General features: G+C 39.6%; 2 protein-coding genes across 3 annotated transcripts in view; one reads left to right on the plus strand and one right to left on the minus strand.

Annotated features, from left to right (window-relative positions):
- Positions 1–236: 236 nt before the first annotated feature.
- On the minus strand, positions 237–20551 carry gabra5 (gamma-aminobutyric acid type A receptor subunit alpha5). Its single transcript, XM_087784432.1, has 10 exons — positions 20326–20551; positions 19008–19092; positions 18809–18933; positions 18347–18414; positions 17645–17865; positions 16601–16683; positions 6053–6196; positions 3561–3713; positions 3280–3491; positions 237–2075 (listed from the first exon to the last, which is right to left on the minus strand). Exons 2-10 carry the CDS (start codon positions 19088–19090, stop codon positions 1788–1790), a joined length of 1377 nt encoding a protein of 458 aa, XP_087640558.1. The 5' UTR covers positions 19091–19092; positions 20326–20551; the 3' UTR covers positions 237–1787.
- The window catches only part of gabrb3 (gamma-aminobutyric acid type A receptor subunit beta3), a 31038-nt gene continuing 9049 nt past the window's right edge, over positions 5028–27016 (plus strand). The window contains exons 1-5 of one of the 2 annotated variants that reach the window (XM_087784430.1): positions 5028–5146; positions 21091–21138; positions 22631–22722; positions 22807–22874; positions 26608–26828. In XM_087784430.1, the coding sequence (XP_087640556.1) occupies positions 5052–5146; positions 21091–21138; positions 22631–22722; positions 22807–22874; positions 26608–26828 (524 nt within the window). In that variant the 5' untranslated portion in view covers positions 5028–5051. The remainder of the gene's footprint in view (positions 5147–21090; positions 21139–22630; positions 22723–22806; positions 22875–26607; positions 26829–27016) is intronic. The other variant, XM_087784431.1, reaches the window with a different exon arrangement.

Here is a 27016-nt window from a genome sequence, read left to right on the forward strand (position 1 = left end):
CAGAGCATCAGTTTTGAAAATGAAAGAACCAAACATACAAACAATCAAATGAAATCCATCGGTAATAATTGCAAGAATCTTTATTTTAATTGCCATATTTATTGCTTTGAGGTGCGGAAAAACAACACCTTTGTTCTAAGGCTCCAAAGATGACTTGATCGTATCAGTAACACATTTTAGAACAGGTTCAATGAGGCGTTTGTAGGTCCCAAGATGTGAAAAAGAAATATTTGAAACACACCAGATTCCGTTTCTCGAACGTGGCCCCCTATAGGAGAATTCGCCCAACCCTGGCTTAATATGCATGATACTTGTATAAGTGAATCTGTCCCTTGGACTGAATTCAAACCTTATATTCATTTTCAATATCTGGAGTCAAATACTAGTATTATTGGAGATTAAAGAAATGTTTTCTTCAAAAAGCGTCTCTTGTTCCCGTGCTTAAAACTGAATAGCATTCCTTTTATTCATTTCCTTTACTTTTTAATCCCTTAAAGGGATCGCGGGGGGGAGGGGGCTGAAGCCTATCCCAGTTTCTTCGGGCGAGAGGCGGGGGACACCCTGGACAGGATGCCAGTCTGTCACAGGGCACGCAAAGACAGACAACCATTCACACACACACTCACACCTATTCAATTTCCACAAGTTCCCAATCAACATCTGTTTGTTTTTGGACTGTGAGAGGACACCGGAGTTCCCGGAGTAAACCCACACAACACAGGGAGAAAAAACAAACTCCACACAAAAAGGTCACAAGTTGCCTCTCTCTCGAAAAATGAATGTACCGAAATAAATGTGACGTCTGCAAAAAGATAAAACGCAACCTTTGGCACTTTGATATTGTAATGATATTGTCACATGACACTCCTTCATTTGTATGTTCCATAATTTATAAAGACAAAAGCACTCGGTAGTATCTAACTTCGTAAGGTAAGTTCATTGCAAAAGCTAATTATAGAAAAACGACTATTAAAAAAAGACAATTCTATACATTCAGTCTGTTAAGAGCGAGACTAAAGTAAACGCTGCGCCACATTTTCTGAAAGCATATTTACACACGTTTCCTTGACCATGACTTTGTACACAGTAAATATGTTCCACATACTTACACACATGTGCACACTAAAATGTGCACGTACATACAGACGTTTGTGTGTAGTTGCACATGTACACAACATACACACGTTCATTCAGCGGTGGATTAATAGGAGCCGGAAAACACATAATATCGAATGAATGGTTAAAATTGACCTTGAAACTGTAGTTTAGAATTCAAAAAAAGAAATTGACATCAAATCCTGGATCATCTGTGCCGCCATTTGATTAAAGTTAAGATAAGAAAAGTGGCCCAAACTGTTTTAAGTGAAAAATGTTGATGTAAATTTGTAATTTGTGACGTACATGTGCGCGTCAACTCTTATAACATGCACATACTCATGAAACTGTGAAATGAAGCTGCAACATTGACTTCATGGACGTATGAGAACAAACTTTAAGGTTTGAATCTGGAGGTTTGAAAAAAGGGGGGTGCAGGATAGTTTTGGTGCATTAATAACAAAGCGTTTAAGACGTCGGCCAAATCCAAAGATTCATCATTTTAAAAATGAAACTTTATCAGAAACAGGCCGTCACACCTTACGTTTGTTTTTGCATAGCATTTGACATTCTTACTAGCTCACTCTGTCGTTGCTGATGAGAAAATAGGAATGACAAATAAAAAAAAACAAACAGCAGATTTCAAGGTTACCCAAAGTGGGTTTGTTTCTTTTCAAGGGAGGACGACTGATTCACACTCCTTTGATCACCGGTTCCCGGTTGAGATACGTGGCCCAGTAAACAAGGTTGAAAGTTCCGAAAAGCAGCGGGAAAACTATCCTGGACATCTTGTCAATCTTGCTCACGCTGTTGTAGGTTTTCTTGGGGTCCGGAGCCTTGGCTTCAGAGGACTTGAGCGGAGCTGCTGTGCTGTTTGAGATGGTGGAGATGGACGGGTCCTTGGTGAGGTTGGTGGTGTAGTTCACGCCGGCCGAGCAGGTGTTGTTGGGCTTCTTGGACAGAGTCAGAGGATCCTTTTTCTGCAGGGGAGGAGAGACGGCGTTCATACGACAGCTTGACCAGGCACAGTGACAATCACACACGTGGTTAAAAGCCTTTTTAGCACGACAAACAAAATGTATATTCACAAGAATTTTGAGTGTGATTTGATATTGCATTTTCATTCTTTCTTCTCTTTAAGTGTTGCTTTCATTGTCCTAGTTCTCACACCTAATCTAGTATTAATGAAACCTAAACCATCCCAACTGCAAATATTAGACAAAGTGAATCCACTCATTTAATTAATCTCTGTGTTCGTCTTTCTTTACTATATAAATTCCTTCAGTTGTATCGTTGACGTCTATCATCTCTTTTCCCTTATCTTATCTTAACCGCTGACATTGTTATTGGTGGCAATATCAACATGAACATGAATCTACTTTGAATTCAAGAAACCATCTTGTGGGCCACATTGGTTCATAAGGGTGCCAGATTTGGCCCCCGGAATAGTTTGACACCCCTAATTATATTATTGTACTATATGTTAACAAGGACTGCAAAATATTTTGATCACTCTTAAAGGTCAACAAAAGGTTAAAACACGTTTTTACCCCGTAATAAATGATAATATTAGCCACTGTTTAACTCCTCCACTCATACAATCCACAGCAACCAACCTCATCTTCCGCCAAACGCTAAACTTTCTAAAATATTTTTTTGGACTGCCTGACCATGATTCCTAGCAATGATGGAGTTCTGACCAGGACTTTATCATCATCACTTTATCAGTCTTTATCTGCCATTTTGCTTCCGCAGATCCATCATACACTGGCCAAATGACGTAGTTGGGAACAAGCCAAATGACATATTAGTCAAGTCCCAGAATTAGTTTCAGAACCTGGTCCAGAAGGTGTTTCCTTATGGTTTGTAAATGACTTGCTGAAAATTCACAGCAATGTTGACTTTGTAGCATCGTGATGGGGGAAACAGGATTTCGTCTTTTGCCATGGACAACAACGGTGCTAACGGTGGACCATGAATTCTCTTAATGAAGCTGATAAGGCTACGTAGGACCCCCAAGACACGATGGACAACGAGCAGCAGTACATCCAATATGACCTTGTTTAAGTAGATACTTTAGCATGGACCCTAAACTATAACACTGCTAGAATTAGACAAAGTCGTTCTTATCCATCTAACAGCTCTCGAAATTGTATGCATTTGATCCTTTTTGTTTGTGTTTACCTTCGGCTGTTGTGCCTCCATGGCCTTCTTTCCATCCCAGGCCCAGCTCCTCTTCGTAAAGTAGTTGACTGTGGCAAATTCGATAAGAGCAGAGAAGACGAAAGCGTAGCAAACGGCTATAAACCAGTCCATGGCCGTGGCATAGGCCACTTTGGGAAGAGAGTTACGGGCGCTGATGCTGAGGGTGGTCATGGTCAACACAGTGGTCACGCCTGTAGCAGGAGACAACCAGACGATCAGCTATCAGACCTGAATCGCACCACCTGCATGGGGTTGCTCACCAAAAACTGTCCGTGCAGGAACAGACTCACGGTTCAACCAGAAGGAGACCTGAGACAGGATCACAGTCATGAAGCAAGGCATGTAGGTCTGGATGACAAAGTAGCCGATCTTCCTCTTCAGGTAAAAGTGGGCCATCATCACCGTGTACTGACCTGTAGAGGAGGAAACGATTTCAAAGTCTTCACTGAGATGTGTTTCAGATGATGTCCAGTGTCATTACAGCTGGTTAAACATTTGGATTAGGGAGGAAATCTTATTTAGATGATTTTCCAAATGTATCATGCAGACTTTATAACTGTTCTGGCATGAAAGTGTCTACAGTTGGGATTGTACAGTATAAGGTGAATCCAATACTGGATTATTTCAGCAATTTCAAAGTATTTCTACAGTAATACAAATAATGGTCCGCCAGGAATATTTTGGGGCCAAAATAATGCGTACAGTTGTTGTTTAACTTAGCCCACATTCCTCTTCTCGGAGCAGATTCATCAGTCAGTATTTTCTTTTGCAAATCTGGACTTTTTTGTATTGTTATTTTTTCTAAATCCTGCAAGCAGATGGATTGACAGAAGGGACAACAAACCACCAGACGAGGACGAAAACATAACCTCTTCGGCTGGGGAGATGAACTCTTAACACACATCGAATGTTTTCAAATTCACATCAAATTTATCAATTAAACATTATAACCTTGAAAAAAAATCCTGATATGTCTCTTAACGATTCAGGAAAACCTTGTTTGACTCAACACCCCCACGTTAAACATGCCAGGATGAGATGATGGGACGAAATGAGGCCATATGGTGTTTTCCACTTCCTGGCCGTCACTGTGATTAAGTTTTGTGACATCCTTCAGTGTAAACTGCTCACATGTAAGTGTGAAAAGAAAGATAAGCAGGATAGAATGAAATTCATTTTCCGTCAAGATTGCATTTGAAGGAATTTTCCAGAGGACCGATAAACTATCGGAAATCCACAGATGACTGACGCTTTTCTCCTGGCAAAGTCGGATTTTTCTGTCTCGCTAATCCCTTGTCACAATCTGCATCCTGTGCAGCTCCCTCACTCGCTCTGCCTCTCCGTCTCTATCGCTCTGTGTTCACCAGTGTGTGTGCGTGGTTGCTTGTTGAATAAGTGTGTGTTTAAAAGACAGTTCATCCTATTCCCGCCGCGCCGGGGCCAACTTGATTGAGGACGAACATCCCGGGCTGAGCTGCAACCCTACAACAGAACCTGGATCAGCGGTGATTACAAGCAGGTGCACACATGATTGCCGAGGGAGGCTGAGAGGAGCTCGGAACCAAGTTTGGATGTCCTGTGCGATGCGGCGACAAGCAACATGTCCTTAATGAAAAGGACACCTGTTTTGCCTTCAGCGAGAGGAAGACTACTTGCAGGCACTGCTGCCCGGCGGTGGCACGACTGGCCCACGCTGGTTCAGATCTGACAGCTTCTTCTGAGCCGTGGATGGAACGCGCCGAGGACTGAAAATGCAACTCTGGTGGATTCTACTATGTGGTTTCTGGAGCGTCTGTGGGGAGCTGCCATTCATAGCGAAGAACAACGCGGCTATGTTGGTCAACTGGTGAGTGATATTGACCATTTTTGTTGCTCTTTCCATATATACATCCGACTTAACCTGGTAGGGTCAGGGGATACTTTGCCGAGCTATTCTTGACCGGTGTAAGAGGGTTTTGGACCTCAGATTAGTGATGCTAATTAAGGACACCGTCGCTCTCGTCTTCTCCCAATGTAGCCGAGCACACACTCAAGAACTTGTTAATCTGTCTATTTAAAGGGCGGCACTGACGGAGCGCTATGACGCTGCAGGGTCTCCCACCAGTGGCCCCGGGTAGGATTTTCTCCTACGCTTAAAAGGCTCCGTGGCATACTTACCGCCCCGCGTTTAGTTCTGGTGCATTATCCAGTGTAAACACCTATCATTCTGCGCCTGATATAGGATAAAACATTACAGATATAGGTAAGCCCCCGGCGACCCCCTTGTGATGAACTCCACAACTAGCAGAAATGTATTATCATACTTCTTTACATAAGAGAATTAAGCAGATGCTGCGCCCTCCCATCCCCCCCCCCCCTCACACGTGTTGCCGCCGTAGCAACCGTGACGTCACTCAGTAAAAGCACAACTGATGGGCCTGCATGAGGATTAACCCTACAGAAGCAATGGCTCAGACTGAGGATAAGTGATTTTTTTTTTTTTTTATCAACCCCCCTCTGCTCTCTGGGGAGGGACAGCTGGCCCCGGGTGGGATGCACTCTCAAATCCTTGTTTCATTCATTGTTTCTATCCAGCTTGATTTGAAAACATTTTCTTCTCACAACATTTGGGAAAGCACACGGCGTAATAATGCCGTGCCGAATAATGGGGATGAGGTCAGGGGCTTAACGTCGCTGCCTGTCCAACTGTGAGGCCGATCGTTTACAACAAAACCTCCGACACTGAGAGTCAAAGAGTGACACCGGGCTCTACCTCGGCTGGTGTAGATGTCCTCCGTGCCAGCCGTCTGGCCAATCAGATGGTACTGGTTGAGTCTGGAGCCCTCGTCTGCCACCACCACTGAATTGGCTGCTTCCTGGGTCCACGTGTAGACCACCTCAGAGACCGGGTACGCATCTGGGAGACAAGTCGAAATACACGTCAGATTGTTAAACAGACATTTTTTTTTAACTTTTTTATTTATGGTATATTTTTCTAAATACATTTTCTTCTTTTGGCATGTGATAAAGCTTTTTTTATCTCCATCCTCCTCTCTAGTAACATCTATACTCTCTATGTCCTTGTTTATCAAATCCAGAAATGTTTTGTTCTTCTTCGACCTGGAACTTCTATGATTCTTCATACTTCAACATGTCCCTCTGAACTGTCCACATGAGCTCCTCTGATAATGAACTGAACTTATCCAACGTATCTTTCTGGTCACTTACAATTAAACCACGAGCATCTTCTACTCTGACTCTTCTAACCCTGATTCCTTTCTTTTTGTCAGACTCATACATGAGAGTCAGAGTCATACATCAGAGTCATACATCAGAGTCAGAGTCATACATCAGAGTCAGAGTCATACATGAGAGTCAGAGTCATACATCCGAGTCAGACATAAGAGTCAGAGTCAGACATTAGAGTCAGAGTCATACATCAGAGTCAGACATTAGAGTCTGAGTCAGGCATTAGAGTCTGAGTCAGACATAAGAGTCTGAGTCAGACATTAGAGTCAGAGGCATACATCCGAGTCAGACATAAGAGTCAGAGTCAGACATTAGAGTCAGAGTCATACATCAGAGTCAGACATTAGAGTCTGAGTCAGGCATTAGAGTCTGAGTCAGACATTAGAGTCTGAGTCAGACATTAGAGTCAGAGGCATACATCCGAGTCAGACATAAGAGTCAGAGTCAGACATTAGAGTCAGAGTCATACATCAGAGTCAGACATTAGAGTCTGAGTCAGACATTAGAGTCTGAGTCAGACATTAGAGTCAGAGTCAGACATTAGAGTCAGAGTCATACATCAGAGTCAGACATTAGAGTCTGAGTCAGACATTAGAGTCAGAGTCAGACATTAGAGTCAGAGGCATACATCAGAGTCAGACATTAGAGTCTGAGTCAGACATTAGAGTCAGAGGCATACATCAGAGTCAGACATTAGAGTCTGAGTCAGACATAAGAGTCAGAGGAATACATCAGAGTCAGACATTAGAGTCTGAGTCAGACATTAGAGTCAGAGGAATACATCAGAGTCAGACATTAGAGTCTGAGTCAGACATAAGAGTCAGAGGAATACATCAGAGTCAGACATTAGAGTCAGAGTCATACGTCAGAGTCAGACATAAGAGTCAGAGTCAGACATCAGAGTCAGACATTAGAGTCTGAGTCAGACATTAGAGTCTGAGTCAGACATTAGAGTCTGAGTCAGACATTAGAGTCAGAGTCATACATCAGAGTCAGACATTAGAGTCAGAGTCATACATCAGAGTCAGACATTAGAGTCATACATCAGAGTCAGACATTAGAGTCTGAGTCAGACATCAGAGTCAGACATTAGAGTCATACATCAGAGTCGTACATCAGAGTCAGACATTAGAGTCTGAGTCAGACATTAGAGTCAGAGTTATACATCAGAGTCAGACATCAGAGTCGTACATCAGAGTCAGACATTAGAGTCTGAGTCAGACATTAGAGTCAGAGTTATACATCAGAGTCAGACATTAGAGTCTGAGTCAGACATCAGAGTCAGACATCAGAGTCATACATCAGAGTCATACATCAGAGTCATACATCAGAGTCAGACATTAGAGTCTGAGTCAGACATTAGAGTCAGAGTTATACATCAGAGTCAGACATAAGAGTCAGAGTCAGACATTAGAGTCAGAGTCATACGTCAGAGTCAGACATAAGAGTCAGAGTCAGACATCAGAGTCAGACATTAGAGTCTGAGTCAGACATTAGAGTCTGAGTCAGACATTAGAGTCAGAGTCATACATCAGAGTCAGACATTAGAGTCAGAGTCATACATCAGAGTCAGACATTAGAGTCTGAGTCATACATCAGAGTCAGACATTAGAGTCAGAGTCATACATCAGAGTCAGACATTAGAGTCAGAGTCATACATCAGAGTCAGACATTAGAGTCTGAGTCAGACATTAGAGTCAGAGCTGTACATCAGAGTCAGACATAAGAGTCAGAGTCAGACATTAGAGTCAGAGTCATATGTCAGAGTCAGACATTAGATTCTGGGTCAGACATTAGAGTCAGAGGCATACATCAGTGTCAGAGTCATACATGAGAGTCAGAGTCAGAGTCAAATGTCAGAGTCAGAGTCATGTCTCTAGTTGATAAGATTCCAGGGTTGAGTCAGTACTTGGGTGACTTAAGTCAGTCTGTCAAACCACCCGATTCGACTTCTGTCATACCATTGAATGGGCGCAAATCCTGATATTATCATCCCATTCATATGGGCCAGTGGGCCCTATTCTACCTACTAGCATGTAGAATAGGCTGTTATCAGCTATTCATTTGGTTGACCCAATGTTTTATATTGTCTCGAGCGGGTTGCGATCCCACGTCCCTGGGGGCAAAAAAAAAAACATGGTGGATGCACTATCCACTGAGCTAAACCCTATGCCTGACCCTAACCCTAACCCTAGGGTCTTTAACCCTAACCCTAACCCTAACTTCCGTATCCTTTCGTGTTTTTCCGTATCTTTCCAGTTTGCGTCCAAGAAAGATAAAGTTATCTGTCTTTAAACGGAATAAATAAAATGTTATCGTATTTTCTAGCAGCTATGTACATAAATGCAAATTTTCACAAGGGCGTGGTCCAGATTAGGGTTAGGTTAAGGGTTAGGGTTAGGGTCAGGCTTAGGGTTTAGCTCAGTGGATAGCGCATTGGCCATGTTTTTTTTTGTTGCCCCCAGGGACGTGGGATTGCAACCCGCTCGAGACAATATAGTAGGTAGAATAGGGCCCTACTGGCCCATATGAATGGGATGATAATATCAGGATATGCGCCCATTCAATGGTATGACAGAAGTCGAATCGGGTGCACCAACTGAGCCTGAGAAACCTGGGCGTTGTATTTGATAAAGACATGTCTCTAGTTCAACACTGTAGAAAACTGACCAGAAACTGTATCCTCAGAGTCAGAGTCATGCATCAGAGTCAGAGTCATGCATCAGAGTCAGAGTCAAATATCAGAGTCAGAGTCAAATATCAGAGTCAAAGTAATACATCAGTGTCAGAGTTATACTTGGGATCAGAGTCATGCAACAGAGTCAGAGTCATGCATAAGAGTCAGAGTCAAATATCAGTGTCAGAGTAAAATATCAGAGTCAGAGTCAAATATGAGAGTCAGAGTCAAATATCAGAGTCAGAGTCAAATATCAGAGTCAGAGTCAAATGTCAGAGTCAGAGTAATACATCAGTGTCAGAGTTATACTTGGGATCAGAGTCATGCAACAGAGTCAGAGTCATGCATAAGAGTCAGAGTCAAATATCAGTGTCAGAGTTATACTTGGGATCAGAGTCATGCATCAGAGTCAGAGTCATGCATAAGAGTCAGAGTCAAATATCAGTGTCAGAGTTATACATGAAAGTCAGAGTCAAATATCAGAGTCAGAGTCAAATGTCAGAGTCAGAGTTATACATGAAAGTCAGAGTCAAATATCAGAGTCAGAGTCAAATGTCAGAGTCAGAGTTATACTTGGGATCAGAGTCATGCAACAGAGTCAGAGTCATACATGAGAGTCAGAGTCATGCATCAGAGTCAGAGTCATACATCAGAGTCAGAGTCATACATCAGAGTCAGAGTCATACATTATGGCACCTTCTGTTTACTGTCCTAATGAGCTTAGGTCCAGCTGCCTCTGTCACATTTGTCTCTATACATCCCACAATGCCTGCACCCTCTTCTTCGCCCCTTCTTCCACCTCTAGTCTCTTCGTCTACGCTTGTCATCTTGATTTCAAGCTCTACTGCTCTTTTGATCCAACTTTGCTAAAAATCAAACAATGGCTGAGTGAAAACACTTTTCAGCTAAATGTGGACAAAACTGAAACTCTGGTGATTGCTCCTGATGATAAGGTTCCAGGGTTGAGTCAGTACTTGGGTGACTTAAGTCAGTCTGTCAAACTGAGCCTGAGAAACCTGGGTGTTGTATTTGATAAAGACATGTCTCTAGTTCAACACTGTAGATAACTGACCAGAAACTGTTTCCTTCAACTGAGAAAAATCTCTAAACTTGGGAAAATGTTGTCACAACATGATCTGGAGCTTTTAATTCATGCGTTTGTGTCTTCTCGTTTAGACTGTTGTAACAGTTTGTTTTCATGTATTAACAAGATGGAGCTGTCTCGCCTGCAGTTGATACAGAACTATACTCTTCAGCGAGAATTCTGACCTGCTACTCTACCTCTAGAATTTCTTACTTTCAGATCTATTCATGGTCAGGCTCCTCCTTACATCACTGATCTGATCCAGCCTTAAACTCCAGCTCGGGCTCTGAGGTCTGTGGATCAGAATCTACTGATGGTTCCTGAACAATCTTCCTCTCCCTCTGTGTTTGATGAAACATCTTTTATTCGTGCAGGCTTTTTCCCTGATTTTCTGAGACTAGTGTGTTGTTTTTGGTGTTATCTTGATCTTTTAAGTATATATTTTATTGGGTATTGATTTTATTGTTTAAGCGCTTTGTGACCTTGGTCTGGAAGAGTGCTCTACAAATATAAATTACTTACTTACTTACCAACTTTTTTTTAAATCTCTACACCATCAACAAACATCATTGTCCATGGAGGCTCCTCTATAACGTTGTCACCATAGCAAACAAAAAGGAGGTAAACTCTGGTCCCTGTTTTAATCCTACTCTCATCTTAAATCTTGTCCTAAAACACCTGAAGTTGTTATACATTTTTAAGTACGTTATTCTTGGTGTCAACTATAGTCTTACACAATCTTGACCAAACTGCTACTAGAGCAGCATTGTTGGTCATTCCACAATTGTGGCTCTACCTTTTCATATGGTTTAAAAACTCCCTTTTTTAATTTTAACGTTAGCTAATTATTTGATGTATATTTATTTACCTTATAGGAATTATGAGTCTGATATTATTAATGTTGCATTTTTCTTCTCTGAGTCTTAATTTTTTCCCTTTTCACTTTACAAATTCCTTTAATTCAAGATCAGTTTGACTCTTATTGTTGACAATTCTAATCTCTGTCCCTTATCTTATCTTATATTCATTACTGATTAATCTACTTTGTTTCTGAGCCAACCATCCGCTGGGTGGGTTTGACACATGTGGTTCAAAGGAACAATGTTTACAAACATTCTTAAGCAAAGCATTTTGACAGTTGCCACTACAATCTTTTGATGACAGGATGCAGGAGAGGACCACTTGACCATGGAGGAGGAAGCTGTGGGTTCAAAAGTGGTGGAGTAACTACTGTGGGCCCTTAAGCAAATGTCTTGTTACTACATATACTGTATGTTTGTGGTGAAAGCCGTAGACTAATATAGTTTAAATTTGACTCTACCAACCAAAGGGTTTTAAATGTTGCAGGACGTTAACATAACATACATAACACTCACAAAGAAAGAGGAGAGATTGACGAGTTTGAAGAAAACCCATCCATTGACACCCCGAAAAACACAATGTAGCCGTGGTTGTGTCGCGAGTCTCTGGACGTGGCATGGAGCTGAGAAATGTGGTCAAACTCTGATCCAACCCTTGAACCTCCACCCGCTTTGCTTCATTACTGGGAGATTAACTTGGTGTTGCTGCTAAGATCTCGTGTTTGTGTCTGATGTAATCACTTTGAGTGCACCACAATATGCAGATGTTACCAACGATTTGACGAGTGTTGACACACTTTAACAGATTGCTTCAGTCAATTCTGTGTTTGAATCCCCTTCTCACACACACACACACACACACACACACACACGTTTGTGTCACTAAGATCATTTGGAAAAGTAGCATGTCCGTCCAAAAAAAACCATGTGGCTGGAACACCCCGGAGAGTTGTCATCTCCCACATCGTAACTTTAGTACGATTGTGCGTGTGTGCGTACGTAATGGGAGATCATGTTGGAGTTTGTGTGTGTCAATCACACTTGCAGCCTCCAATCTGACAGTTTTGTGTTAATCCCGCAACTCTGGTGTTAAAAGTCTTCGCAGCAATTTAGATTGAGTCCGGTCGACTGGTCTCTGGATTATCACGGCAGAGACATTGTTTCAAATCTTTTGTGCAACTGTGTTACATAAGCAAAACACAAAAGCAATAACCGGAATTCCACTTGTAACAAAAATACACAAATGCAACAACGACGATTATAACAACAACGATGAGACGATGATGATTTGAGTTTTTTTTTTTTTAGCTTTTCCTTTTTTTTTTTACAGTTGGTTTTAGTGCATTTTTAACCCATCAATCAAAATGAACCTAGTGACCTAGTATTTCTGTGTTTACATAAAATACTAAAACGTGTAACTTATAACAATAAAAAAGCGAATGACACCAAATAAATGATAAATCTATAATAATAATCTTAACCCCTCACGTCGCAATTAAAATCCATGTGCTCTAACAACTGTGGATTTTACCATTTCTACTTTCAACACAAATGTGCCAAACTTCAGGCCTGGCAGCCAAATCTGGAGCCACGACATGAAAGTCGACACAGGTGTTCATGGTGATATTTGTATCTATGAAGATGGTAGTGTTTGAGAAAAGTTATTATTGATGTCAGCAATTTAAAGAGCAACTTATGTGTTGATTTAAGTATGTCTTAAATAGACATTTTACCTCTATTGTATCATCATTATGTGTCTGTTTGTACAAAACTCTCTTTTTAAAATATATACATTAGAAAATGTACTTAAGACCTCGTCATTGAAAACATGTTTTTCTGGAGATTAAATCTTGTTTAACATAACCACACCAACTCTGCTGTGATTGGTCAAGCATCAAGGTTTGTCACTGCCATCGCCATGGGACTGGTTGTATAAACAAAGCGGGGTGTAAGTACATTATTAAGTTATAATAGACTCTCGTAACCTCTTGTTTGATTTCAGACAGGGAAAACTTTATAAAGTTATAAGTTCAGAACATGGTAATGATATGTGACTTACTGTATCTTGGAGAGGAAGACCCTAACATTTAAAATATGTGAGTGAGTCATGAATAGTTGTTTGTCACTGTGTACCCTGTCCAGACCCCTGCAACCCTGATCATGGAATAGGTGGTAGAAAATGAATGATTGAATCCTGTTGAGAGTTTTTAGATCGGCCTGGGACTAGCTTTTTTTTTTGACAGCTGTGGTCTAAACTATCAAGCACATCCCTTACATTTTCCATTTTCTTGCATGTATCATAGATTTAATGAAATAAAAAATGTGGAGGAACCGTCTTGTTCACACCATCCCCCATACTTTCATGTCCTATGCATTGAACTAAGTAAAGCAGACTTGTTATCCATACTCCTGCAGTAGAAAGTGTTGGTCCATTGTTCCACATCCTAGAAACAATCCACCTGGGTTTTAAAGAAGCTTTCTGTGTAGTAAAATGTCCCCTGGCTGACGAAATAAAGCCCTTTGCTAGTGTCCTAGAATAAAGAATCGATACGCATGTAGCAAGTTTGCTATTACTCTTCGTCAACGTTCATTGTCATCAGTTTCTTCTGCAGTGCAATAGATCTGTAGAAACTTTTTGCATTAATAGATCAACATTTTGCTTAAAGTTTCAATTTCAGGATTAGATCGAGGATTGTTGTTGGTTCTTAGAAGCTAAGGATACAGTTCTAAAACAAACATTCAAAATCGTCACGACACACCTTGCCTTTGTCCCAGACTGAATGTGTCTTTTGACTTTGAACTTTGAACCCTCGTCCACTCATCTCAACTCACAAGTGTCTGAATCAGAACAAACTAAAGTTTGTCTGAGTACAAATGCAAAAGTTAACGATCAAAATATTGAACACCGTTAAACATTTAATTATCTTAATAATGTTAATATTTATATCCATTTTGCTCTATGGTAGATCACCTTCAACATCCTGGATATTACACATATTTCATTTTATATTCATTGTTCGTTCAATAAAAATGTCATCATCGTAAAATTAGCATTTTATTATCTTGGATTAGAAGATAAACATTCTTGTGTCAATCATAATTTCCTTCATCTACCTGCACACATACAAATATTTTAATTTAAATTGAATACACTTTATTTCCCCATATATACACATATATATAATCTTCCAAGAAACAACATCATTCTCAGCTACAAAGTTTTAACTTGATAAACACAGTCCCAGTACTAAATCCAAAGTATTGGTAAATATTTCACAAATATTTACAATTTCTTTTTAATTAAACAACCCACTGAAGTTGACTCACATGGTGCTTGACTTAAGACGTGGTGTTTGGAACTGGCTCGTAGACTCTTGAGCCAGATCGGAGGGTTGAGTCCATGAGAGGTGATTAACACAACAGCAGTAGACAGGTCTGCCGGAGCTCTAAAAGGCTTGGGCTCATGGGTGAGTGCCGTCCATTAGGTCAAGGGATTATGTAGGGTTAATGGAGAGGCGGAGAGACGCTCGAACTTTTACAGCTTATAACCTCACACGGGTATTATTTTCACTGTCACGACCATTTAAAAAAGCTTTCAAATATAAAGTGGTTCATAGTTGAGCATTTAGTGGATTTGTTGCAAAACTACAGAGTTTTGTGTAAATGATACACAACATTTTAGAAGAGGTTCTTGAGAGTTAGTGATAGTAGTGACTGTCAACAGGTCAGCAATAAATCATCTTTGTATTATGAGTTAGTTGCATTTTATGTTCATAGAAATATGGTGAGATGTTTATATGAGGCAGAGAGCATGTATTCTTCTCATCTCGTCTTGAGCTTAAAAAAACTTGTTCATTACTCTTACAGAAAGTATTTACATGATGACATCAAAAGTATCGGTACCTCAGCTTAGCTTAAAAACTGGAAAACTTTAAACGCGTGATGTTTATTGTATTATACGAGTACGAGCAGGAGGTTCTGGGAGGAGTAAAATCATTGGGGGCTTCCCTTGAGATCCAACCTCATATGAGCGAATTAAACAAACAAACAAAAAAATGTATCATATAAATTAATATGTTTCTAGATTTATACCAGTTAAATGGATTTAAATATAAAGAATATACATTGAATGATATATTAAGTGGTTGGGAAAATATCAAGAAAAATATTGTTTAATATAAGGTAATTATTTTTGTAGTTACCATCAGAAGTCAGCAGAAAATCTTACTATATACTATATACTGTATATCTATACTTTTAAATTCAGTAATGTGCAATGTAATACAGTAATAATTAAAATGTAGATATAATAGTTAAATTACTCTTAATTTTGGTATTTCTTTATAAAAGATTGTCCCATTATTAGATGTTTTATAGTAAAAAAGTTGAGTACGGTGGATTTAACACTTATTTAAAGGGTCAGTTGTGTCACCAAGACAGCGGGAGGTGGAACTTTACCATATATACCAAAGTATTCCTCTTTAGGAGTAGTTAATGCTATTTTTTTTATCCGCCTTAACTTCATTTTCAGAAAGTGTCTAAATTTGGGCATCATTGCGAGACAAAATCAATATTGAATGAGGGAATAATTGAAATGTTCATCTTTTTCCTGTCTGTTTACTTGTTCAGATAGCTGGATGTAAATATTTTGACACAAATATTTGCAAAGTAAGGCGCTCGGCTCAATAGGTTTTCTAAGTGGATCAAAGCTCGTTTACAGTGAAGGTCACAACATGGGTCAAAGTGTACATAAAGAATCGACCCTAAACCCTCAAAGGATTATTTCCAGCAGTTGAGGCAGACGCTGGGTCGACCGTACCGCTAGCTTTACACCCGTTACACAATCCTGTGTAGTCTCATTTACTGGATCTGGAAGAGGCGACCAAAGTAGTCTGGGAGTGTCTAAAAACTCCTGCTCCTGAGCAGGAAAGCTTGAGGGTAACCCAGCAGATGGAGGAAGACCTGGAGGGATAATCCTGCCTGACGGTTTCCTACTCATATATTTGTGTCACCGGAAATGTCTGATTAGTCCATGTTGTCACCAGCGCTGTGTAAAAGAATCATTTTGTTTTCAGAGGTAACCTTGGAGTGTGTGTGTGTGTGTGTGTGCATGTTAGTGTGTGCGATAAGGCAGCAGAGGTGGAGCAGGATGCAGCTGAGGGAACTGACATGTTGATTAATGGCTTAATAAGCAGTTGTGTGTCATTGTCTACATGGCTATCTCCTGCTGCTACACGGCTCTAGCTCTTCACCTGAGGGACACGGGCTGACACACACACACACACACACACACACACACACACACCCCCACCTGACATTGGGAGTAATGCCGCACTAAAACTGCTTCTTCCATCAACCAGGAAGTAAAAACAGTGAGAGCAGCAAGGGTCAGATATATTAACACATCACCTCTCCCTGCATTATTTAATCCTCTGTAGTGACTTTACTCACAGCTTCCAAATTTCAGAGGACAAGCGTGTGCATCCATGGGGAAGTCCTCCAGCTGCATGGGGCATTCTGCAGAAATAGTCAGCCTGAAAGTAGAGGAGATTTTTCCATTGAGCAATCTTTAAAGATGAATATTTATAAACATTACAGTCAAAAATTAAATACAACTTTGTGTTGATTTTTCCCTGCAGAGACCATTAATGCATTAATACAATGTATAACCACTACATTAATATTTATTTCTTTGGTTGTATCAGAAATCCTCGATTCAATTTCAAATAAAAGCACTTCCAACGTATTATTATTATCTTGTTTCAAATTGATAATCGTTATTGTGGTCAGACTTCTTCAGTCGGGCTTAGTTCTGTGATGCACAGCGCTCTCTAGTGGAGGTTGTAAGTACTCTACAATTGTCAATAAAATTAGTTTTATTTGTTACGAGTTTAGTCTTTTCTACACGATGAGGAGGTTTACTTAAAAAAATATATATACAGTACAAATGTGATTATGTTTTACCTTAATATTACATGTACAAACTATTCGTGCAGGCTTTCCCTTGATTTTCTGAGAGTCCTGTGTTGTTCTCTGTGTTATTTTGATCTTTAAAGTATATATTTTATTGAGTTTTGTTTTGATTGTTTAACCGCTTTGTGACCCTGGTCTGGAAAAGCGCTCTACAAATATGATGTACTTACTTATTTACTTACTTACTATCTACAGGAAATATCATATATTACAAATATTTGTTTTTTTTACATAAAGTATTTCCCATCAGCGTCTTATCTTGATCACAACTCTTCATGTCCTCCTTTATCACATTCTATACATGCAATAACACAAGTGTGGATAGGAATATTTTGCCACTGACGGTGAATTCCTTGAGAAAGCCTTGATTAAAAATGAATGTGTTACAAAAACTCTTTATGAGCAACACTGCATTAATGCCGCTGAATAAGTTGAAGTGCTGGGTCAAATTTTCTGACTCTCTTGCGACGCTGAGAGAAAATCTTTATAAAAAAATCAAATTTTCCGAGTGTAAACTTGTACCTCATGGTGTAGAGCAAAGTCCCGTCATCCTTCAGTCGCAGCAGCTTGTTCGGCGTCGTCATGTTATGAGCTATGGACTTCTTTCCGTTCAGGAAAAAGGTGTCAGGAGTCCAGATGTTGCTGGCCAGAAGGTTGTTGAGGGGAAGCATCTCTATGGGCCCTTTGAAACTCAGTCGCTCGTCTTTCCAGCTTTGGCGGAAAAACACGTCAATGGTGTATTCCTGTGAGAGACACAAGTTTAATAAGATGAACCAGAACAGATCGACTGCCAGGTCTTTGAACACAGGCTTATTTTGTGGTGGTGGCAGTATGGAATAAAAATAATGAAACCACCATAAATTATATAAAATGACATTAATAAGAACAAATAAGACAAATTACATTAAAGTGGCAAATATAATCAAATATTTCATAATTTCAAAATATCTAATATAATACATTTAACACCGTTAAATAACTACAATAAAAACCACATCATTACTTATAAAAACAACAATAATAATAATAATGCAACAACAACTTCAACAAAAAACACCTTGAAGCTGAAATAATATTGAGATACAGATTTTTTTAGATGTTCTTCCACTTACTGCTTTAAAAAGTTTAGAGTGAATTAGTATGTTTATACTTAATCATTGTATTTTTATTGCACATTAATACAGTTTTTTGTCTCAGTTTTCATCTCCTTCAACCACATCTTACCATTTCAGTGTCAGAGACGGGACCGAAGCTTGTGACAAATATGTTGGTCTTTATTTCCGTCACCTTTTCTGTAAGAAAAAAAATGTATATATCATTTGTTGACCAATTGATCAATAACAATTAAAATACATCTGTTGACCACATTCACTCAGAGAAAGCAATGAACCAGAATAAGCGGCAAAAATCAACATTTGGAATGAAACCAAGATAACACAGAGTGTTGTTAAAAGTCTCTAATTGGGAATTCTGGAACTTCAGCAAGTATTGACCTGACCAAGCACAATAGGCTGAGAGTCACATGACTCCGTACAGGTCACATTTGGTCAGTTTAAACAGGTGATTTGAAACTATATGAGTTAGTGTAACTCAGCAGGGGGAGCACAGATTAACAGATATGTAGTGTCACCTGACATACAAATCATGACATTAAAAAACAAGTGTACAGAAGACGAGGAAACTGACCTCCCAGTCCAGGCCGGAGTCTGTTGTCGTATCCGTCCAGCAGTCCGTCCAGGATGCGCGTGAAGATGGTGATGTTTCCATTCACTTCTGCCTCGTTGGTAGTTCCACTCACCTCCTGCGTGAGGCTGAGAAACAAAACCCAGTGTGTAGAACATCATCCAACATCTTGCTCAGCCTGACACAGCAGACAGTTGCTCACCTCAGACGGCAGGTGATGCTCACGACCAGGACACAGAGCCACAGACGCCTCATGGCAGCACCGTCGTACATCCCATCTCCCATCCCTTTACAAACAGACCCACGTTAGTCTCTCACTGAGGGACGCAGATCCAAGAAGATGAGAAGGATTACAACTTCATTTTAACTCTAATGACCTCAGATGTATGTGTTTTTCAGTACCAACCTGATCATTTATTATTGTTTTATTTAGGTACACCACATACTTATCAATTATTGATTTGGCTTGAAAACATATTTTAGCATAAAGCATTGCTGACCATTGAAAAACCTGGATATTTGAAAAATAATGTTAGTAAGGTCATTTCAATTCATTTTTGGTCACATTTCTAAATATATTTTTAAATAATTCATTTAAAAAAGTTACATCCATTACTATAGTGTCTCGATTTATTTAACTAATAATTATTTTTATTTTATTCCTTTTTTAACGTTTTTATTTCATCATATTTAACTATACCTTCAATATTTCACAATTTTCCACAAGTTTTATTTATTTTACCTGCATTACTTATTTTACCTTAGTGCTTGGTAACAATAGGTGGCGCTATAAAAGAGCCATTTCCCATGTTTGAGTTGCATGTTTCTGTTTATATAAATTGATATATGTTGTATCTTATTAACTAGTTTGATTTGTTGTATAATCCCGGTGAATACTCCTTCAATCAATCATCAATAATTTAAGTACCGACTTGTCATACTTGTGTTTACATCTACTTTGTGATTGTGATTAATTTATTTTGGGATATTGGACAGACCCTCACAGCGTTTATAATGTAGCCACATGGAACTGTAAACTTGTATTTTTAAAGCAAATTTTCTTTTATTTCTGACTCAAGTTTAAGGATTTCCAGACATAGGATTAAAATATCTGTAAACTTTGACCAACATCTTCCTCCACAAGACTTTAGTTCTCACCTCAACATCAACATTTCTCCCCATGTTTTTTTTAGCCTCCGTCTGGTGGAGGATCTGCTGGAGAGATGCCAGTTCAATTCTACTGATGTATTTCCCTTGAGCAACACTTTTCAACCCAAAAACCACTCCATAGCAACCCACACAATCTAAAAAAAAAGAAAAAAATCTCTTTATTGTTTCCCTTCTGTCTCCTCTGCACACGTTTCAATAGAATTGTGGGTCAGGTCTGAGGTTCCTCTGTGTACTCGTCATACTCCAATCGCTGCAGTATAGCTGGTGCAGCAACCTCCACAGCAGAGCTCGGCATCTCGGTTCCCCCACTTCATTTCCCACCCCTGTACCCCGTCAGCACACGGTCTTACCACAAAAGACGACGTGCAGCCAAACTTCTCCTCCACGCTCTTCTCACACTGAGTCAGAGTGTGGCATCAACGTCCAGGACCGTCCACTCCCTCTGTCACTGTAGTCTCATGCTGCGGGGAAGAACCATCAAGACCGCCGTCCACGCCGGATGAAAGGTTATAGAGACCCCCGCTGTACGTCCATCCTTGAGTGATGTTTGGCGGAGCAGTGGAGGATGGAGAGCACAATGAGAGTCAGAACCAGAGAGTGGAGCACTGAGGGAGGCTGTGAGGCAGCAGGGAGAGAGAGAGAGAGAGAGAAGGAGGGAGAGAGAGCGAGGGAGCGAGAGAAAGAGATGTAAACCATCCATATGGTGCACCACATTTATATTTAAAGAAGTTTTATACTTTCAGAACTAGTTGTTGTTTGACACGTTACAAGTCTAATGATCAACATCATTATTAATATTAGTATGTCCCTCTTTATAAAACCAAGAACAATGCTGTTAAAAAAAAAACTGCATGAACAAATAGATTCAAATATATTCTTGGGAAGCCGTGCAAAAAATAGCAACTCTACCTAAGATGTGAAAAAACAAACCTTCATTACATGTTTTATAAACGTCTCTCCCATATGACTGGTAATATCTAGCTAAAGCTGGGGGTAACTACATCCATCAATGTATGGTTGTGGAAACGTTAACATGAATGATGAGTAAAAGCACTTTGAGTCAGCTAAGTAGATCACTCAGCTTGTAACACTGTTTGTCTGCCTCTTTCTTCCAGGAACGCTGTGGATGGGAACAAGAAGCTGTTTGCCATCTATGACACAAGGTGAGAGAAAGATTCTTCTCCACACGTTCTTCATGAGAGTCACACTTACACTTCTCCATCTAAATATAACTCTTGAGCACTTATTTGAAACTTGAAATATACAGATTTTATTCTTAAACTATACACACACAAAAAATAAAATAAGTTTCAAGGTAGCAACTCATTCATCATTGTCTTCAGTCTGATGTTCTGGGATCTCAGAGCTGGGTTTACTTGAATATCTTCAGCTCTTGGTACAAGGGATACTAAGGCTGGAATAAGTCCAGCAAATGAACCCCAGCTGAACATGGTATCAGGCAAGATGGATTAACATCATATAAACTTAGTTCAAGTCCATCAATACTCAAAACACTACATCGATGCTAGAAGAGCTAAGTACATGCTGCATGACTTGTGGATGACAAGCTTTGTTTTAAGAAGACATGACAATTTTTTTTTTACCAGCAAAGATGAAAATTTTAACTACTCGCGTTACTGTAATTGAGTAATGGTTTTTGTACCTGAAAAACGACCTTATTTATCTAATAAAGTTTTGTTATAATTATTGTTTGAAAAAAAGCAGAGAGATGAACAGCTTAATTATTTCTCCTCCTTTTTTCAAACATATTTTTATTGAACAAAAGAAATTACATTATAATTTAGTTTCTGTTGTTGCTGCCGTTTACGCTGATGTTGATTTTGTTATGTTTTTAGTTATGTCGGGGCTTGTTTTTGTCTTATACATTTATTTTGATATAATTTTTCTCTTTCATATCCTTGTGAATAATGCTGTTTAATAAAACAATTATATGTACTTTAGCACATTTAAAATCAGATTCGTTACTAGATAATATATATATATATTAAAACGGTTTTACAGAAATGATTCCGATGAGTGGGAAGGCAACATACAATAAAATGCAAATTGAATTCACACAAACAGTTAATACCTACTTAATTTTGTTATATTTTTTAATTTTGAATAAAATATATTAATATAGTTATAGTTATATTTACACTTACACGTGAACACTAAAAATAACTAAGTTATGAAGTTATTATATTTTCACTTTTCACATTTACTTTTTCTCTCGTTGTATTTTAACATAGTGTTAAATCATGATGTGATGGAATGATGTCCTTCTCATGTTTCTTCCCGTCACGTGACCAGTACTTTTTCGCTAGACTTAGAAAAATATGAATTTTTAGAAATAACATTTTTTAATAAGAAAAAAAAAGGCCGAAAGTCTATAGAATGCGCTCGAGGTTGTTGAACTTTGACCAAAGAAACTCTCGACACGCGCGTGGCTCGGTCAGTGAACACAGGAAGTCTCACCTGTTGAGGCTCAGCGGGGCGTAGAGCTCCGGGGCTCCTTCTCTGCTCTGACTCCACACCGAGAGGATGTTCAGAGCACCGGTGTTCCTCCCGCTGCTCCTGGTCTGGTGCTGCGCCCAGAAGTGAGTGTTTCTCCTCCGCAGCTCCAGCATCTTCAACTTCTCTCCTCTGTTGCAGCGCCAACGAGCCCGGGAACATGTCGTTCGTCAAGGAGACGGTGGACAAGCTCCTGAAGGGGTACGATATCCGCCTGCGCCCGGACTTTGGAGGTGAGTCTGAAAATACTTACACAGATATTTATCTATGGTTTGTTGTCCTTCTTTGACACGGATGTGTGTGTGTGTGTGTGTTAGGTCGACCTGTGGCTGTTGGGATGAGTTTAGACGTGGCGAGCATAGACATGGTGTCAGAGGTCAACATGGTGAGTCAACTTGAATTTAAAATGTTTAATTTTTTCACAGTGTCACAGATTTAACTTTAAGAAATGTATAGTAAAATAATGATGTTTATCACTGCATCCTCAAACTAACATTGCATTCATTTTAAAACTTACTAATACATGTCTTTAATTCTGAATTATATATTTTTATAATAAGAACTTAACATATGTTGCAACTAAGAAACGTTTTTAAGTGTTTGATCTAATTGACGAAGGATACCTGATTTTTTTTCCGGTAATCCAAGGGTAGGTTGGAAGCCCAAGTTGGACAGTTTAATGGAGTCTAGCGTAATGAAAGTGTACCCTCTGGACGCAGGCATGAGAGCGTACAGTTAAGAGATTCACATCGATGGTTCAGAACTGCTGACACAGCTCCGTGCCACATGCTGCAGAGTGGAAGTAGCTGCTGATACGCCGTCCTGACAAGTGTCCGTGACGGAAAATGCACCCGCGGTGGGGTTTCTCGAGCCGTCGTAAAAAATGTCTATGAAAATCTTTAATCAGATAAATACAATTCATCAGCGAGTGGCTTCAAAGTCAGTGGCTCGTGCAGGTGTTTGGCGTGAATTGTTGCAGCAGCTTCATCGTAAATGAAATAGAGAACTGTTTGATCGACTGCATTCTTGGGGTTCATCAAAGTAGATCTTAAGACGTTTTTATTTGTTCAGGCTTTTCCTTGATTTTCTGGAACTCCTATGTTGTTCTCAGTGTTATCTTGATCTTTAAAGTATATACTTTATTGAATATTGTTTAAACGCTTTGTGACCCTGCTCTGGAAAAGCGCTATATAATTACAAATTACTTACTTACTTACTTACATAGTTAAATGCCGTAATTCACCAAAACAATAGCAATTATTGTGAAGTATAATTCATGTTCTTTTTACATCCCAGTGAAATACAGCTCTCATATAAACTTACAGGCAACATCTGATTTATTTTCTTATATTTTATATTTGACTCTTGACAATCCACAAAAGATCGAATAACAAAATATACATTAAATATGGATCAAAGACATGTAGTTAAACAGCTATTAGAATATTTTAACTGACTGGTTAAAGATCCCTCAACCTGTGGTCCAGTCTCAACAAGAATGTACCTCCGGTGGACCCCCTAATCCAGTATGAGACTATCATTTTTCAGGGATAACCATAACTAGTCCTCAGAACACTAACTTATCCGCAAGCGTTTGGCACTGAAGCTGTTCAAGCAAATCATCCCCCATTTGTTCTCCGACTAGATGTGAGAAACTGTCATGTTCTTTAGAGCTGATGGTTTCTGACACTTTTATTCACGGTCCTCCCTGAAGGAAACATTACCCTTCAACACTTGACACTGCAGGTGTCTCTGAGATTTGTAGTAAACGCTCGCTGACGACGTCATGCACCCAAAATAGCCTCAGGCTTTTATTAACCGCACGTGATCGTAGTGTGGAGTTGATGGTTCCACCTTTTAAGCAGAGTCTGCCCAATTATATCATCCTGGTCGGAAACGTGTTTTATTAACACATTTATTGTATTTTTTTAAAATATTTTCTCCCTCACAAGTACTGGTCATTCTGCACAAAACTATTTGTTCCTGCCATTACATTGTTTTTATAAATAATATAGTTTGTTTAAATTGTTTGTTTTCTGCGTTGCTTAATGAGCATCACAAGAGAGTTTTATACATTCGAGAGAGTCGTGTGTAGGCGTGTGCAGAGTCTCATGTGTGACTCTCACACATGCCACCGACTCTTGAACTAGACAAGGAGATGTCATGGGATATTTAAGCGGTATATATTCCCGTCCCTCGTAGATATCCCGCTTCAAGCTTGACGCAGATGAAGTTTGACTCGCAAGGCGGCAAACATGTCAGAATACGACTGAACCCTGTGAGGTGGAGACGACACGACTCTCCACCGACTCCCGTCGGGTCTCATTTAGTCTCGGAAGCTGGAAACGAATTCCCTTCTGTCTCGTGTACGTCTACGTGACTCGTCATCCAATGGTGTCGGAATTAAACGTGTAATATTTTGGTTATTTGAAGCCCGGCTTGTAGCATATTTGCTGCACAGTTCATGAATGTGGTTCGTACTTTGAAAGTTGAAACCTAAAAACAAAAAAACATTTTGCAAAAATACCATTAAATTATTAAGTGTCTGTTCAAGAACTTATGGGAGTAAAAGTGTCTCAGGTGGTTTCTCCTCGTACCAAAACAAACAGTCTTCGGGGGAACAAGCTGCGCCAAAGAAGAAGTCCCTGTGTGAGCCTGCAGGTCACACCCAGTACCATTGTGTATTCAACAGTGTGTATGCCATGTAAGATTTGTTATTTCTGGAGCAACACAAAAACTCTAGATTAAATAGGTTAGGTTAGGTTAGGTTAGGTAGAACTTTATTGATCCCTCAGGAGGTCTCCTGGAGCCAGAGGCAACACAAGGGATACCACAAACACATTTTTTTTCGTGCTACCCGGTCACTTTGACCCAGAGACAACACAATGGTTAATAGTCAAGCTAGAGCTGCACGATAATGACCAGATTTTTTTCTCTCAATTATTTTGATTGATATTTTAATCAAAATTATAAAAAAAAGTTATAATAACATTACAAAAATAAAATAAACCAACTGAACAAACGTCAAATCGGCAGTACAGAATAAAACAATTCAATAATAAGAATTAATTAAAAATAGATTAGTACAATAAAATAAGATACATAACCATAAAAGGCATAAAATTAATAATGAATACTCATTTATTCATAAATGATATACAATATAAATTACTAAAAATTGTGTCTTAAGCTGGTAGCATTAGCTCGTTACTGTTCATGTACCAAATGGTCGCCCCCTAGTGGTTGGATGACTTTTGGTTGAAATAGTGCTGGATTAATAGTGAAGTCAAGATGTTGCTAAACGTCTTGTAAGAAAAACAAAAATGTGTAAAGCTGATTCACACAACACCCACTCCCGTTTTGTGTGGTGAAATTGAGAAAGCTTTTCTTGGAGCTGGAATTATGCCGACAAAGGAGAGAAACATGATCGATTGAATGTGATCTTACTCTCTTTCTTTCATACCTTGTTACCTTAAGAAAAAACATTAAATTCCACTGGTATTAAACATGCACAATACCAGTCCGGTTATTGCTGAACCCTTAAACATTCAAGGGACATTTACATTTTAACATCTCCAACGTTCGTTTCTACAGTAAGATGTGGTTGTTCTCCCCACGGACAACTTTGTTAACTTTGTGGAACCTGCTTATTTATTCAAGAGATTACTCGTCAGCAGAACGAGGCTGAGTGGGCTGTACGCAGCCCCATTAAAGCGCAGCAAAAGCTTTTGTGTTCTGATGGATCCACTTGTGGAGCCGGCGGCGAGTGAACGACGATAAATAATTGAAAGACTTTTGCTAAAGCTTGGCTCGTGTGTTAGACTAGAAATGTTAATGAGTCTGTCCTAATGACTATCCAACTTCTTTGCTTGTATCCATTCTTACTCTAATGTTTATTTCATTGTTGTATTTATTCTAGTTTAACCAACCTTGGTTTATATTCCACACATTTCTCCTCACCAAACTATCTACTGTGCTTAGCTAGTAGACATTGCTAGCAGCAACATTCAACCAACATATTCAAAATAAGTATTTAATTCCTGATAACGTTCTTCTTTCTCTCCCGTCATTCATTTTATTACGATATATTGTCATGTTTTGTCAAACATTTCTTGCAGGATTACACGCTGACCATGTACTTCCAACAGTACTGGCGGGACAAGAGACTGGCCTATTCAGGGATCCCTCTCAACCTCACGCTAGACAACAGAGTCGCGGACCAGCTCTGGGTCCCGGACACCTACTTCCTTAACGATAAGAAGTCCTTCGTGCACGGCGTCACCGTCAAGAACCGCATGATCAGACTCCACCCAGATGGCACAGTTCTCTACGGACTCAGGTGAGCTGTTGACATGCCAGGGTGTCCTCGGGAGGATGTGCGCCGTGAAGCTGGAGTCGTGTGAGGAGGGTTTAAGTTTAGATCAGATCTTCACAAATCTAATTAACTGAAATATAGGATTGTCTTCTCAGGACTGTGTGTGATGTGTTGCATTTAAAGATCGACCGGGTTTTTTTGTGTGTTACAGT

This window comes from Callionymus lyra, chromosome 2 (assembly GCF_982586985.1).
Source record: "Callionymus lyra chromosome 2, fCalLyr1.hap1.1, whole genome shotgun sequence".
In the NCBI taxonomy this organism is placed as follows: Eukaryota; Metazoa; Chordata; class Actinopteri; order Syngnathiformes; family Callionymidae; genus Callionymus; species Callionymus lyra.